Raw genomic sequence first — 15,000 nt, forward strand, 5'->3', positions numbered from 1 at the left:
AAAAAATTAAATGGAATAAAATTTATTTCAACAAAAGATATGCTGTATTTTTCTGTTTTTTTTTTTTTTTTTCATTAGGCAAGTGAAGGAATATCAACTGAAGTTGGTCGTAAAGTTTGCTTGCCAGGCAAGTTGGAATTCGAACTTCTTTCCAGGTCTGACAAACCTAGGTTAGATAATTCTCCGTGATATTAAAGTCTAAAGAGCTCAAACATTATTCAGAAAGATATGGCACAAAGCGCCATGTTGTTGTCTGGCCTTCTTAAGGGCAATGAAGCTTACTTTTTGTGACCCGCTCCCCGGGAATGTTTAACCAGGCTTTTATGATCTCTACTATACCACAGCTCCCGGGATCCCATTACGTAGTGACACCAGGTAGAAATCAAAACTGGGCTAATATTCGGTGTATTGAACGTGACAGAGCAACATCAAAAACACTGAGGAACACTAGGCACTTTTCCATTAGACATGCTTCAGTTATGTAGGCAACAGAAAAGTTCTTACGCTGGATGAATTCCTCTACTAATTCAGGTACAAGCATCAGCAACGACGACGCGCATCGTTGCTCCTTGCTGGTTGAATGTCAACTCTCCTGTTGAATTCTTAAGTTACTCCCACGCTTGATCAATTCGTTAATTGTACAGCTAAAATACTTACTGCCTGACGAGTGTAAGATAAATGTATGGCCGACATTCCGCCACAGAAGATTCGTCCTCCATCTTTGTTCCCAGAGAGAAAGAAAGAGCCTGGGTTTTAGGTAAATAGTGACGTCACGATTGTATGATAAACTTCTCAGAACAGACAAATTTTCATGCTGTTATAATAAGCAGTCGTCTATCGGTTGCTGTTTCACAAAACGCAATGCTAAAGGAAAATACAGGATCTTTGTTTTCACGCACTCTTATTCCTTTATTATTATCTGGCTGCTTCGATTCCGTCTTTCGAAATAGCGTCTATTATCAAAGGGTTTGCCCAGAACTGTACGGAACTGGGGTCTGTTTCTCGAACCTCCCGAAAACCTTTTGCACCCGATAAGTCATTTTCGAAACTGTCATTCGCTTGTTTTCGCACCCGATAAGTCATTTTCGAAACTGTCATTCGCTTGTTTTCGCACCCGATAAGTCATTTTCGAAACTGTCATTCGCTTGTTTTGACAAGCTGTTCTTTTGTTCATAAAGATATAGGGGAAATTGTGACACCCGAAAAGAGTCCGAAAAGTTTCGGGACTTTCGAGATTCCTTCAGTTTTCCCAAGTGCTCTTGGGTTGCCTGTGCTTGTCTTCAGTGTGACTGTCACAGGAACACACGCCGTACAACAAGAGGAGTAATCCGAAGTACGTTAACGTACATTTTCGGATGTAGGACTTTGTGAAAAAACAAATAAATAAATAATATCAACATTATCTTTCTTTTCAAGTTATTTTTGTTTATTTTCACCAGACCTCCCATTTTGTAACATAAAACAAGCCTCTTCAGGATAGCCTAAAAAACCTTTATTAGAGCCCAAGAGATTGCGATGCTTTTTAATTAATCAGCTTTCTATACAATATTTGGGTTTACATGTGTAGTCCATGTGTACATAGAGGATCACCCACAGCAAAAAAGTCGTCTCACTGTATCATGAGATGAAAAATAAACAAGTCCGAATTCTGCAAAGACTTGGAATTACAACCTCCTAGGTCAAAGATCCCAAATTTTACATACGGCAGAGGTCACTGAGACCACGCCTTTCCAACAGATGTTTGGCGATTCGCTCATCTTGACAGATTTTTTGCACGAAAACGAAGTCAGGTTAGGAACCCAATGAAACAAAATTTTAAATCATTTGCATACAACTCTGGTGAACTTAACCTAGTTCTACAAATCACAACCTAACTGGCCAGGCTCGAACGGTGAAAAAACTGCGCAGTTTAATCATATTTACACCTAGCAAAAACAAGACCTATAACACAACATCAATTTAAATAAGAATGGCTCATGACTTGCCTAAATTATGGCCTTTCAATCATGAGTTTGCCCACTTGATAAGGACTGTGGCATCCTTGGTATAATTTAATGCTAAGATGTCATTTAGGACGCTTAATTAACTCGCAGATATGAAAGACATCTCATTCAAATATTCGACCGGACACTTATAAACCAAGCTTCTAATCATTATATCTTGAAATAAAGACAATATTACTGTTTATTTCACCCTTACTTCGGTAAACCACGAGAAGCAAAGCTCCTAAAAAGTGAAAAACTCTTTCCGGTTTTAGAATTACTTATTCATGACATGAAATATTATCGCAATCGATCGGTGACGTACGACGCGAGCTACAAAAACAAGTCGTCAACACAACGGAAATTATTTGCAACGACTGGATATACGGACCAGGAAACGATGTTCTAAAATACATTTTTATGCTCATATATTAATCTATGTGAAGTTGGTTATTCGAAGGGTGTAAAAATAGTAAAAATGTAAATTTACCTCGGTTGTTCTGTCAACGTGTCAAACTAGAAAATTAGCTAGCGGAGTCAAAGATTCGGCTAAGAATTGTTCGCATTATTTTCGTGTTCTCGACATACTGAATGCTCTTCTGATATGAGCTGGTTTGCTGAAGTTTCCATTAAAAGCCCTGGACTCGTCTCTTTCTTTATTCTCTTGAGTTCTTCCTGTTTCGCCACCAATTTGCGTCGCGGAGGTGATGCTAGTTACATGGCTAAACAAACATGGCGTCGATATTTCTACTTTTTTAAGTTTACGAAACTTTTTTAATCGCTCTTTGTTACCATTTGGCTGAGGTTTATTTAGTTCTGGGGCTGAAGAGGCACTCAAAACCTCCTGAATGGCAGCTTCAACTTCCTGAATGAAAACCTTTGCGGCTTCTTCGCACTTAAAACGAAGACCGGCCATTGTCCCGTCTCCATTTGATAGCATCAATGTATGAAAGTTCTTTTGTTGTTCTCTGTAATTTGAACTGGCCGTAAGCGTCTCTTTCCAAGTCGCAAACCCACTATCCATCTCCACTAGGCCAACATATGCTCCTTTAGGATTTCTAGCCCCACTGTCTCCTGTACTAACCACCAAAACTGGAACTCCGCTCCGCGCAAGAGTCCACTGGTTCGAAGGAGATTCTACGCTCGGCGGCTTCCAGAAGTACAACATAGCTGTCGCTCCACACACAACAACTCGGTTTGATAAACAAGATAAGGAAAGTCTGATCTTGAAAATATCCTTCTCCGACAGTCGCTCGCTCAAGGCTTCGTCACTAAACGAGTTTCTCATGGACATCGCAAAATTTGATTATTGCACTCAAAAACGAGCTAAAAATGTCAAAATCGCATCAGACGTGACAACGGGAAATTTCAAATCAAAGCTGCATTCGTCGATAACGGAAGAAACCCTCCTTCAATTAGCAATCATTTCTCCACTTAGAGTCCCATCATTGCCAATACAGTATAAGTCATATTTTTTAAATTGGCAAAAATTTCCGCTTGAAGTCGTTAAAGACGTTCACTCCTTCGTCTTTCACAGATGAAGCACGGAAACTATAATTCACGTGACGTCATTAACTTTTCATTTTGACGGATGTCACAAATGCGTGACACAGGTGGGGTCGCTTCCGGTCTGCAGATCTGTTACGAGAAATAATTTTAGGATATCGTTACCAAGAACGTTCTGATTGGGAGGGGTTTTACACGAGTCGGGACGCACTCAGACCGGCATAAGTTCGTATCGGCCTCGACTCATGTGTTTTTTTATGCACTTACAAGAGACCGGCCGGACATCGAACTCGGACCGGTCTGATTTCGTCTCGTTTGCTGGACCGAGACGAGAAATTTTCGCACCGGTCTGCCGGTCCGTGCCGGTCTCATGTAAATACCCTCTAAGATGGTAGGGGTGAAAACCAAGGGAGTCTCGAGATTCAATTTGGTCACAGTTTCCAAATAGGGCTGGCAGTACTTGAAATAAATAATGTGAAAAACCAAGGAGCCTCCCAGGAGCCTATTACATGTACCGTCCTGGGAAAACTTATTTATCGGGATAAGAGGAGGAAAAAAGATATACCGTTGTCTGCATTGTTCGCTTGAATAATAGAGAGCTTTAATTTAGATTCTAGGACGAGGACGAGAACGAGTACGAGATTTGACTGCCCATTTATAGTGAAAATACTTAGAAGATTTGTAGCCCGGGCGATTAATCTTACTCTTTGTTAGCAGTGTAGGTTGCTCAGTTATCCTTATTACTGGTAGCTGAGCCTTTTTGCTGATCGAAAAATGCCAAAACTGCTACCGTGTTATTGACTTGTTTTGAATCGACTTTTTTGCAAAACCTCGTGATGAAATGACGACAGTATCACGTTTTTCCCACCCAAATGACGCTGGTTTGCGCGCGCGCTCACTGTTGTTCTATGAGAAAATCCCGTACTCGTAGTCGTTCTCGTCTTAGAATTAATATCACAGAGTGACATGTTTTCGAAGAAACATCATACATAAAACGAACGGTTCTGTCCACATCATACACAGGAGCCAATTTCCCTGTTTAAAATAAAATGTCATTATTTTTAGAGTGAAATAGGCTTTGATTACCAGGGAAAAATAAGTAAAAGTCATTGACTTGGATCAAGGGATAGGTGATATTCCACTAGTGCCACGCTCGAGGTCACGGCTCTCCCATCCCCGAGGAACAGCAATAAAATGCTTATTTGAAATGTTTTCTAATTCAGAGTGAGTAACTTTAAAAACTGTACAAATTACAACTGAGATGGAACGATTTTTTGACGTCTGCAGCAAATTTGATACCCGCGTCAGTTGCGGATCCAGACGTGGAGGTAAGGTGAAGGCCCGCTCTCAAACATTTTGTTTTTTCCTTTTCACAGTTATGGTGTTTTGGTGGCTTTGGTCCAAAACTAAGGGGGGGGGGGGGGGGATCTAGGCGCTGGCCGGAGGATTGGAGTTCTGGGACTACGGTGCTCAGAAACAAAAGTTTTCAATCCCTCAGGACTCAACATGGCCGCCGTTTGATTAAGGCCTCAAGCGACGATTCTTGTTCTGTTATCGATCTCGTAACAGGGACGGTACAAAACGTGGATCTCAAATCTGGACCCCCTTCTGGACCCCCTCAAAAATTAAATAAAACAATATGTAAATACCTGGTACAACTTGAGGGCTCATTAAGGTTTGGAACGCTCTTTCCAAGATGTACTCTTACGCCCATTTTCATACCACTTTTTTGTATTGTGTTGTGCCTGGTTGGTACTTTAAGTAGGGTGTAATGATATAAGAGGTTATGTACATCCATATATAACCATATATGTCTATGTATGCCCATGTACAGCCGTGTAAAGCCATGTATATCTTTGTATAACCCTACTTAAAGTACATACCTTGTGCCTTCAACAACTACCGCTGACCAAAACATCACACAACTCGCCCACACACCAGAAATGTGAATACTTTCTTTATAAAATATGGGTGACCATACCATTATATTCATTACTTATGCTATTACATTGGGTGGTTTTCTTATTACTCTCGGTGCTCATGTCTTAATTCGGTGCCGTTTTCACTATGCTCCGTGTTTTCTTCGTTATATTTGGTTCCGACACCATTATATATATTCCTTGCTAAACCTGCATGTTCTTATCATTCTAAGTGATTCTCGAGTAATGACTTGAGGCAGTTTGAAAAAAGGAGTCCCGCTCTTTTTCAAAGTTGTTGGTTCCCAGTGTGCATGCGCGAATCATGACCCAGCCCCTTAAACTCTGGAGACGTTCTGGATCATAGCGTTTCTTTTTGTGGCTTCCGTTTGCGGCGAAGGCGCTTTCTATTCGCAATTTCATCGCGTCACCTTTGTTTGTACCCAACTGATTCAGTTCACGTACAGACGACAGTGAAACTATAATCTCCTCTTTTTGTTATGCTTTGACTAGTTATGTCGTTTTAGAATATACTTGTCCATCAATTTTGTACTCATCCGATCGAAAAGAGAGCGGATTGCGTTATGCGGGACCTCGGGAAGACTGGAGACGATTATAACAAAAGAAGACATAAAGACATAAGCACAGAGAATAATGAGATAACAACCCGAAGGGATGATATTAATAACATAATCACTGAATATAATAAACCCAATAATATAAAGAAAGTAACATAAGACGGTTTTGGCGTGTGTGTGGATGACAAGAAATTTTTTGGTCAGCGGTAGTTCTTGAGGCACAACACACTTTCAATAAAGAAAAGTGGTCTAAAAATGGGCGAGAGAAATAAAAATATTGAGTACATCTTGGAAAGAGCGAGGTTTTCAACGCTTAATTAATGAGCCCACAACTTGTACCATGTATGTCCCGACATATTGTTTTCTTTAATTTTTGACGGGGTTCAGAAAGGGTCCAGAAAGGGGTCCAGATTGGCCGGGGGTCCACGTTTTGTACCGTCTCCTCGTAACATGAATTCGCAGAACGTTATGAAAAGGAGGAGAACTCGAAGATGGAAAGGATAGCTGGTGAGTCTTACAAGGATACAAGGATGAAGATGACAAGGAAATAGGCGGGCTGTGAGGCGAGCTCAGACATGACTGAACCAGCGAGTACCATATGTTTGTCTGAACATAGTTAATTAATCCATGGAGATGATTACGAACTCAACCAGTCTTTTTGTTTCGTGTTTTTGTCTGTGTTTTTGGACTTGCCGGTGCACAAAACACACCTTTTTTCGAGAAGATAACCAATCAAATCTTTCGATTAAATTATGCGCAACTAATTTGCGAAGTAAAAACAAAAGATTGTGGTCCACTATCGATTGCGACGTTGTTCTCGCTTTTAAAGGTTTTATTAATTTCATAAACAGTCCCTCGATTAGCTATGGTCTGAAGGAAGAATTCGCAACATGCTTCCTTTCAAGTTTTCAGTTGCAAACAAGTGAGTTCTGTATATTTAGGTAGTTGCGTAGAATTGTTTTTGTTAACTCCACCAATTTAAAATGAAAATTGTGAATCGATTCCCAGACTCAGTCATTTTCTTGTGATTTCAAAGTGGCCCACTAAGGGGAACATGTCGCGAGGAATGGACCTCTTTAGCTTGTACGTTGTTTTCCATTTCAGACCACGTGATGTTCCCAAGGGAATTTTCCTTTTGTTTTTTCTTAAGTTACGCATACATATGCACGTGCATAAGACGACATTTGAAAGAAACTGTTCCCTAGAGTAACAGCACGTGGTCTGAAATGGGAAAACAAAATGTACTAAAGAGGCCATTAATATGTTGAGGGGGTACGTACGTGATGAGGGGAATCTGCTATTTGTTTTCAACCATTGTCATACTGCACCCACGCACTACCCTGTTATAATCAAATTAAAGCCACCCGCTTTTTAGGCAGTTAACAATGGTGGGAGTTTTGTAACACATTCCATTGAGTGAAAAAAGAAAACCGAGCCAACTGACAAATAACAGCGGTAAATGAGAAAATATTGATAGTTTGGATTCATTTTCGGTGAATTTATTTTTCACTTCGACTTGATGAGAAATTGGCTGTCTAGCTCCGGTAGCTGTTATGGTTATTCTAGGGAGCCAGTACTTCTCTACTTTAGTGCATATTTTCTATCGTTATGATTTTTTTAGGCAAGAGTAAAATAAATTATTATTGTTATTGGTCTTGTTACTGTTTGAAGTTATTTGAGATTCTTTTCCCTGCTAGCAGAGGTCACTTTTCTTTTACGTTCGCTACTGACGAGAACGGAAGAAGAGATCTGTGGGTCAAAACTCACTGTGTTGAGCATGCGCGACGGTTACTTAGCGGACCAAATCCTTAAGCTCCAACCGCCTCAACTGACAGCAACTCTTTCCTCCGCAGTTTCTGTGGTCGCCTAAGTCGTTCTAGGATTGGGCGATACAGCTATGAGAATAGCTGCAGGAACAGACTTTGACTTTCATCATACACATCACTCTGCGAGGCCATTAAATTCATTCTTGCTTCATGTTGTGCAGACTCACTCAACAACAGAATTACTAGCGAGCTTACGCAACAGGACGGCTGGAAGACTCAGAACGGCAGAATGACGAAAACATGTCGCGTAAGATCGGGAATGCACAGTCTCGCGCGACATTTTTCCGCCATTCTGCCGTCCTCTTGCGTAAGCTCGCTACTGTTGGGGAATGCACGCGACACTCGCAGCAGGCTCAAGTCACAGTCAGCAAACATATCATGGGGCATGCGGTTTGTGGACGGCGGTTGGATCACAGCGAGTTTCGACACATGCGCAGAGATCTATTTTCCAGTACTCGTCAGCCCAGCGAACACAGAAAGAAAAGAGACCTCTTATAAACAGCAAATGGTGGAGCTACATTTGAAGGAAAAACGGTTTTTGTTTACTTCAGATGCAATTTTAAGTAACCTCCAAAACCAACATTTGACTTGATTTGTGTTAATAGTTAATTTCAATTTACCATGTTTACAGTGTCCCCAATTAGTGCTTCAGCGCTAGAACGACTAGACACTTAAATAAAGTTCGTTTCCTTTCCTTAACGAAATTGTTCAGTGTTTTTTCCAGTTTGAAAAATCACCTCAAATCAGAACCGATGATGTTGAAAATCGTTTTGTTCTAATTTTGAATCCAAAAATTAGTATTGGAGATATATTATTATCAATATTATTATTAAAATCTTTACAAGGGTAAAAATTATATTAAAAAGTAAAATCCAAACGTTTTTGACACTAAGTCATCATCAGGGTATTATTATGATTGCGTCAAGTGTCACGGCCAGGGTGAAGCTTTTTGGCGGAAAGCGAAACGTCCAAGTATCTTTAAAAAGTACAGAAAATTCATTTATATGTAAACTGCAGAGTCCTCGGCAACTTATTTGCATATGAATGGCATGTATTTATATTGTTATATGGTCTTATATGTCTCGGTTGTCCTCGGCAAAGAATGCCTCTAGAGTAGCAGGCGGTATTCTGCAGTTACTTCAGTTCTAGCAAACCTGGCTCTACGTGCTCGTTTGGAATCCAAAGCGATTATGTATTAATTGTTAATTAATCTTGAGTCTTACCCAGTATTAATGAAAAGCCATCGTTTTCCTGCCTAGCCTGTGAATGATGACGCATTTCCGGATGTGGAATACGTCTGCGAGAGCAGTGTTTTCCACACTGACCTCTTTCCCGGTGTTTCCCTGCACGTAAAAAGGACAATCCTCGGAGACCAAGGGACAGTCGAGGTGGATGAAAAAAAAAAGCGACGATAGTTTTCTAGATCGGGCGAAAGAAAGCTTCTATCCCGCACGACCATCGATAAATAAATCTTCGTCTTTTTCATTCGCAGGGGTTAACAAATAGCATATCTATCGGTACAATGACGAATAGAGCGATTTTCTATCGAGTGTCGTAAAACCAAACAAAAGGACGAGACAATCCAGTAAACCAATACAATCAAAACTCGAAGCAATTACACGTAGCCGACACAAGGCGCGGGAAAATGTGCACGCGCGAGCCACGATTGGTTTTGGTTTCACTTGCGATTGGTTGAAAAAGTGGTGCGAGAACTTTGAACTAATCACTGAGTGAAGCAATGAAAACCAAAGCAATTCGCTAATTACTTTCGAAACTCAATTGAAAACCGCTCTGTGCTCCATTTCGAGAAATAGGATCCTTGCAGTATGGAGGGACAATTGAACCTAATGAACCTAATTTAACGGCCTGCCTCGTGCGAGTCTCTTAGAGTCTCTTCGATAGTTCAGTGGCGAGTGAGGCTAAATCGCGTGGGTGGGTGGGTGGGTCGTGGGTAGGTGGGTCGTGGGTGGTGGGTCCTGGGTCGTGTTTGTTTGAAGATAAAAAAAAAGATATTAGCTCCCTCAATGCTCGGTCCAAATTTGTCTTAGCTCTTAGGTGTTGTCTGTTTCGAGAATTTCCAGTCGTTGATTAAAAAAAGAGCTACGGTTAGGGTTAGGGACCCACGACCCACCCACCTACGCCGATTAGACACTCTCTCCAGTGGCAACCGAACTAGTAATCGGAAGGTCGTAGGTTCGGCTCCAACGAAGGAGCACTCGGATTTTTCCGAGTACCGGTATCCCCGAGTCGACATCGATTAATAAATTTCTTCATACAATTGAAGTATTTCGCTATTTTTTTTTTTTGCCTCCGCGTCAACTGATTGCCTTTGGATCTCCAAGGATGAGAAGGGACATGTCGACATGTCAACTAGAGACTGGCCAGAGTTGAACGTGTCAGCGGTAACTATCTTCCTAGTGCTAAGATCTTTCTCGCAAATAACCATTATATATATAACGAAAGTTACAGTTCACATCGCAATCAGAGGCCCGTTGCTCGAAGCCTGCTTAGCGCTAACCGTTGGTCAATAGATATTAAAACCTACAGGTTTCCGTGATAATATTTAACGTTGGTTAGCACTAGCCCCGTGCCAGGTTGACAATCAGACAGTACGAAATTTGACTGTGGCTTTGGACTGATGTCTGATAGGTCTCTTTAATTCAAATCCATCGTACATTTGACTATCGTCTCCTCGACAATAGACCATTTTACAGTTGTAGCTAAGTTACCTGGCCTACGAATGGAAGCGAGGCTGCCGGTGACCCTGTTTTGATACAAACCTCCGTGCTTTTGTAATCTTAATACGGACTAATTAGAATTACAACAACACAATTTGCATGATAAAGGCAATGGGGGCTGTATCAATGCAAGGTCACCGGCAGCCTCGCAGCCATTCATAGGCTAGGTCGCTGAGCAAACAACTGTAAAATGGCCTATTGAACGCCACTAAACCATAGTGCATTGCGCTTTTCTGGACGCTATTACCACAATAGGCTCATCAGCTCCATGTTCATCAACTGTGTACCCTACATTGCGCATGCACGACGCGCCCTTGGGGTTTGTTTCTCCGAAGTCCCGATAGTTTCCGGCTATTTTTTGGGTCTCACAATTCCCTCTGTATTTTCAGAAAGGAGAGGTTTGAAGTCATCAAAGTTCACAATCATTTTGCTTTTTGTTATCTTGAAAACATATTCAAAAGAACGGCTTTCAAAACAAGCATATGGTAATTTATGACTTCGAGCACGGGCCCCTGGTTCTAGCCCACACACGCGCAAATCACGCATCGCGATGAACTCCTGTCAGGTTGCCATTCAGGAGATAAAATCTCCGCTCGTGTCTGGTCTATTTCGCGCCCTCTAATGATTTTCGCCGCAGCATGAGCCATGACACCTGAGCTTTGCGTAGATCCCGGACCATTTATTTCAGCAGACTCGACAAGTTTAAACATTTATCCAAACAATTTATGCAAACGCACGAATGTTGTACCCCGCGTGAAACATCTCGCTGGATATCTCCGGGATCGCGAAGTGAGAGAACAAGTAAAAAGATACAAAGAATGGACTGGAAAGTGGGCGTAAAGAATTAGCGCTTTATCAAAATACGTTAGTTGACACGAACTTGATTTGAACAACGGATGACTTGCTCTTAACAGGCAAAGAAGCGCTGATTAGATTTTAACATAACTTTCAAAAATTACGAGCTAAAAGCATCAAACCTGACAAAAGACAGTGCAAACGCTTGGTTATGTCTCAGCCAGTTCAATAGAATTGACGCGAGCTATATCCGGTGTTTGCTATTTTCAGCAAATTGCACGAATGATTGTTTATAGAAAATTTGAATAAAAACTAGACTTGTTCAGTCACAAGGCAATCAACTTACTTCTCGTCCTCAATTGTAAATGACCCTTGACTTATAGGACTTCCCACTAGGTCAATATTTTACATCCAACTGCTATTAATTATCAAACTGTTCAGGTTCTGCTCAATAGGGATCGATATTGTAGCCCACGAGCTGCGCAATAGTCGATTTACTCCTGCAGTCATGTAAATGGGAGTCATATTTAGTTTTGACTTCCACGCCTTGATTTTCGAGATAATTTTCTCAACCAAGCGGAAATCGACTAAAGCCGCTCAGGGCCCTGTATATCCTCTGGTATCCTCACGACTTCCAAGGTGATGACCACAAGTTTCGTGACGAAGAGAAGTAGACTGTTTGACTGTTTGTTTGGCAAAACACGGTTAGCGATTAATTGAGCTTGATTCTCTAGATATCTTTGTATTGGCTGGCAAACGGGATTCCCAATGAAGCCGGCGATGGTTTTGAGCGAGGAAGATGTCCAGCGTGTCAGGGAATCGTTGATAAAGACACTGACACCTCGGCACAAAGTTGTCATCGCACCTTGTTTAGCCGAGGTTTTCGTTCTGAATAAAAGTAAAAGTATTCTTCGACGATCAATTAAAGAGAAATGGAATCTGATTGGGAAAGGAGTAATAGCGCTGGTTTACAACACCGACAGCCTTGGACAACGAATAGAAATCTGTCTGACTTCTTTGAAGACTCGAGCAATAACATGGCGTGAGACTGTGGTGGCCCATTTGACGAGGATCGAGTCACCGCAACTGAACTACCATACATTTAACAGCACGAAAAACTTCTGCGAAAAGACTGCGATACGTTATGACAACGACACAGTCGCTGGCCTCGTGTTACGAGCACTAAGCGTGTTTTCATCGCAGTCGAAATCACTAAGAGTAACGAATGGTGGACATAAGCCGGCTTTAAGGTCACACTCGTTCAATGTTGCGCCAAGGCGGAAGCACCCTCGCGCACAAGAAATCGCCATCGAACGTTGCACGGTTGCGCTGTCTAACATGCAAGTTCAACAGGTGTTGAGCAGCGAGGGAAGGTCAGTAAATGATTCACAAAGCAGTGCTTTGTATACAAGAGAGGTTGAAATTATCCGCTCCGAAAGCAAGCAAAGTGATGGCTTTGTATCTAGTACGGAGATGCGGGAGAAAAGCTCAACACATAGCGCAACAACTTATCACCCTAATAATCGGTTATTAAGCTGTAAGCAACCCGCCCGAAGCAAGAGTTTTAATTTGGTCAGACGACGTACAGAACCTGTCATCGAAAGAAGAGAACCAATGGTGACTGATTTGTGTACAACTGAGCTATAAACTAATCCCATAGAAACTTGAAAATATCCGCAATCACAACGCATGTGTTATACTGTTACACTGTTATACTTCAACTTTTATCAGAAGAACGATAACATGCATGGAATGAGAGACCCCCGGGAATGATCATGCAATATTATTATGTTTCGGTTAGAAACAGTGTGATTTTAAGCGCACCGCATTCAAGATAAGTATTAAGACCTGTTTAGAAAAATTGAAATCAGATTTTACGCAGATGCCAATTCACTCCGCTACCTTACCGTTTTAATTTATCGCAGAAAAAGTAAGAATAAATTGTTTCATCATTTTACTATTATATGTCTCTATCAAAATTTGTCGTCAGTAAGTTTACCAAGTGAAATATCGTACGGTTATCCTCGGATGACCTTGCTTAAATATCTAACCCTAAACAAGTCTTTCCTCAAAAAAGAAAAAAATTATGATGACGTTAGCAGTTTGCAACGTTCAGGAACAGCCCGCTCAAAAGACAATTCGGCAGAAATGACATAGCTGCTTGTAAATTGTTTGATGACATATTCATTGTGGAATTGTGCGTAATTTATACAAATGCAAATTAACATGAGCGCCCAGTTGTCGTCTGGAATTTCAGATAATATAAACTTTTTCAGGTGGGCGGATGGTCCTTGAGAAAACTATTAAACTTGCGGTCAGTCATTACTTGTTAATGGCATTTGATGATCACGTTTACGAATGCGACAAAACGCCGTATCTTTTTCCAGTTTATCGACTGGTGTCGAGAGCGAAATTTTGTAGCTCTTAGCTTCGTATTTGCCGACTTTGACGAAATTCTACAACTTGAATCAATGTTTGATTTGCTGGAATGGACTCAAATAAAGTACTCAAGAATAATCAAGAACGTTCCTCAGGCTGAAAGTAAAACAACAATAGCGTTTCGGAATTGGCACAAGGGCCGGCCAGTCGTGCGAAGAGCGCGGACATGTCAAGGTCAGATTTCCTATGGAATTTTCCTGTTCATCGCGAATTCAATGAACATCTTTATTACAGGGATTATATTGTGACAGGGAGTGTTGGATAATCCCACACGAGCTACGCAAGTCACTGAGTGCTCGGACTAGATTGTTCGCCGTCCCGAAAAGATGTCCTCATTCTTTATAACTTCTAAATTGACTGACAACCTTAAGAGACTTTCCTTTTTGACTCAAACAGTGAGAGTGAATGATGTAAAAAAGAGAAAGAACATTTCGTTCTCCTTCTTTACCATTCTAACGAGTACTTTTTCTCTTGAATTGACCTTTACGAGCTTTTAAAGTTCCGAATGTCGATCACCTCATTAGAAAATAACGCTTGAAATAATTTTCGTTTCCTTTCCGTTATTTCCGCAAAAGACTGAACAAGACGAAATGAACGAAGGTAATAATGGCTTAATTATTAAACTTAATACGTCAATGTAAATGTATAATCAAAACTCAGTTTTCGTGATCTGCTTTATCTCAATCTGTTTTTCGTGCAAAACGTAACGATATTTTCAATGCGTCTATCCACTGAACCTTCACAGATGACATCCCAAAAAGACGAGCCGGTGCAATAAACAGATAAAACACAGAGGGGGTAATAAAATCTGCCATTATAGTTAATTGATGGCAAGTCTTAATTTTCAAAGTCCGGTGTCTCAATTCCTTGCGGACGCAAACAAGTTTTAATAGTACACAATTTAAAACAATATTCATGCAATTCCAGAGAAACCGCAATAAAAAATACGCCATCATCATTGTTTTAGGATCTTTTCCGACGTAAAAACATGACCTTTTTAAAGTATGGATGGTCACGGAGCACAGTACTATAACAGACGCTCGTATCGAGATCTCTCCACTATAAATTTTTTATATGACGGACATGTTTTTAGCCAAAAACCCAAATAGCCCCGTAAAAGAATTTCTTTCTTAGTTACCGACAACGCTGCACGTGATAGTGAAGAGGAGAGACCCTGGGAACTAGTGTCCGTTGCCAAGTAACTGAATTGTTGTCGTGGA

The 15,000-nt window shown here is 41.0% G+C and overlaps 3 protein-coding genes across 3 annotated transcripts in view; 1 reads left to right on the forward strand and 2 right to left on the reverse strand.

Moving 5' to 3' along the window:
* LOC138008374 (fructose-2,6-bisphosphatase TIGAR-like) overlaps positions 1 to 776 on the reverse strand; it is a 9,699-nt gene extending 8,923 nt beyond the window's left edge. Inside the window, exon 1 of the mRNA XM_068855696.1 lies at positions 658 to 776. Coding sequence (XP_068711797.1) covers positions 658 to 719 — 62 coding nt within the window. The 5' untranslated portion in view covers positions 720 to 776. The remainder of the gene's footprint in view (positions 1 to 657) is intronic.
* Positions 777 to 1,477: 701 nt separating this feature from the next.
* On the reverse strand, positions 1,478 to 3,532 carry LOC138008375 (uncharacterized). The gene has a single exon (XM_068855697.1). It carries the CDS (start codon positions 3,274 to 3,276, stop codon positions 2,548 to 2,550), a length of 729 nt encoding a protein of 242 aa, XP_068711798.1. The 5' UTR covers positions 3,277 to 3,532; the 3' UTR covers positions 1,478 to 2,547.
* Positions 3,533 to 11,262: 7,730 nt separating this feature from the next.
* Positions 11,263 to 13,304, forward strand: LOC138006299 (uncharacterized). The gene has a single exon (XM_068852544.1). The coding sequence runs from the start codon at positions 12,110 to 12,112 to the stop codon at positions 12,986 to 12,988; it is 879 nt and encodes a 292-aa protein (XP_068708645.1). The 5' UTR covers positions 11,263 to 12,109; the 3' UTR covers positions 12,989 to 13,304.
* The last annotated feature ends 1,696 nt before the right edge of the window (positions 13,305 to 15,000 follow it).

This window comes from Montipora foliosa, chromosome 6 (genome assembly GCF_036669935.1).
Source record: "Montipora foliosa isolate CH-2021 chromosome 6, ASM3666993v2, whole genome shotgun sequence".
In the NCBI taxonomy this organism is placed as follows: domain Eukaryota; kingdom Metazoa; phylum Cnidaria; class Anthozoa; order Scleractinia; family Acroporidae; genus Montipora; species Montipora foliosa.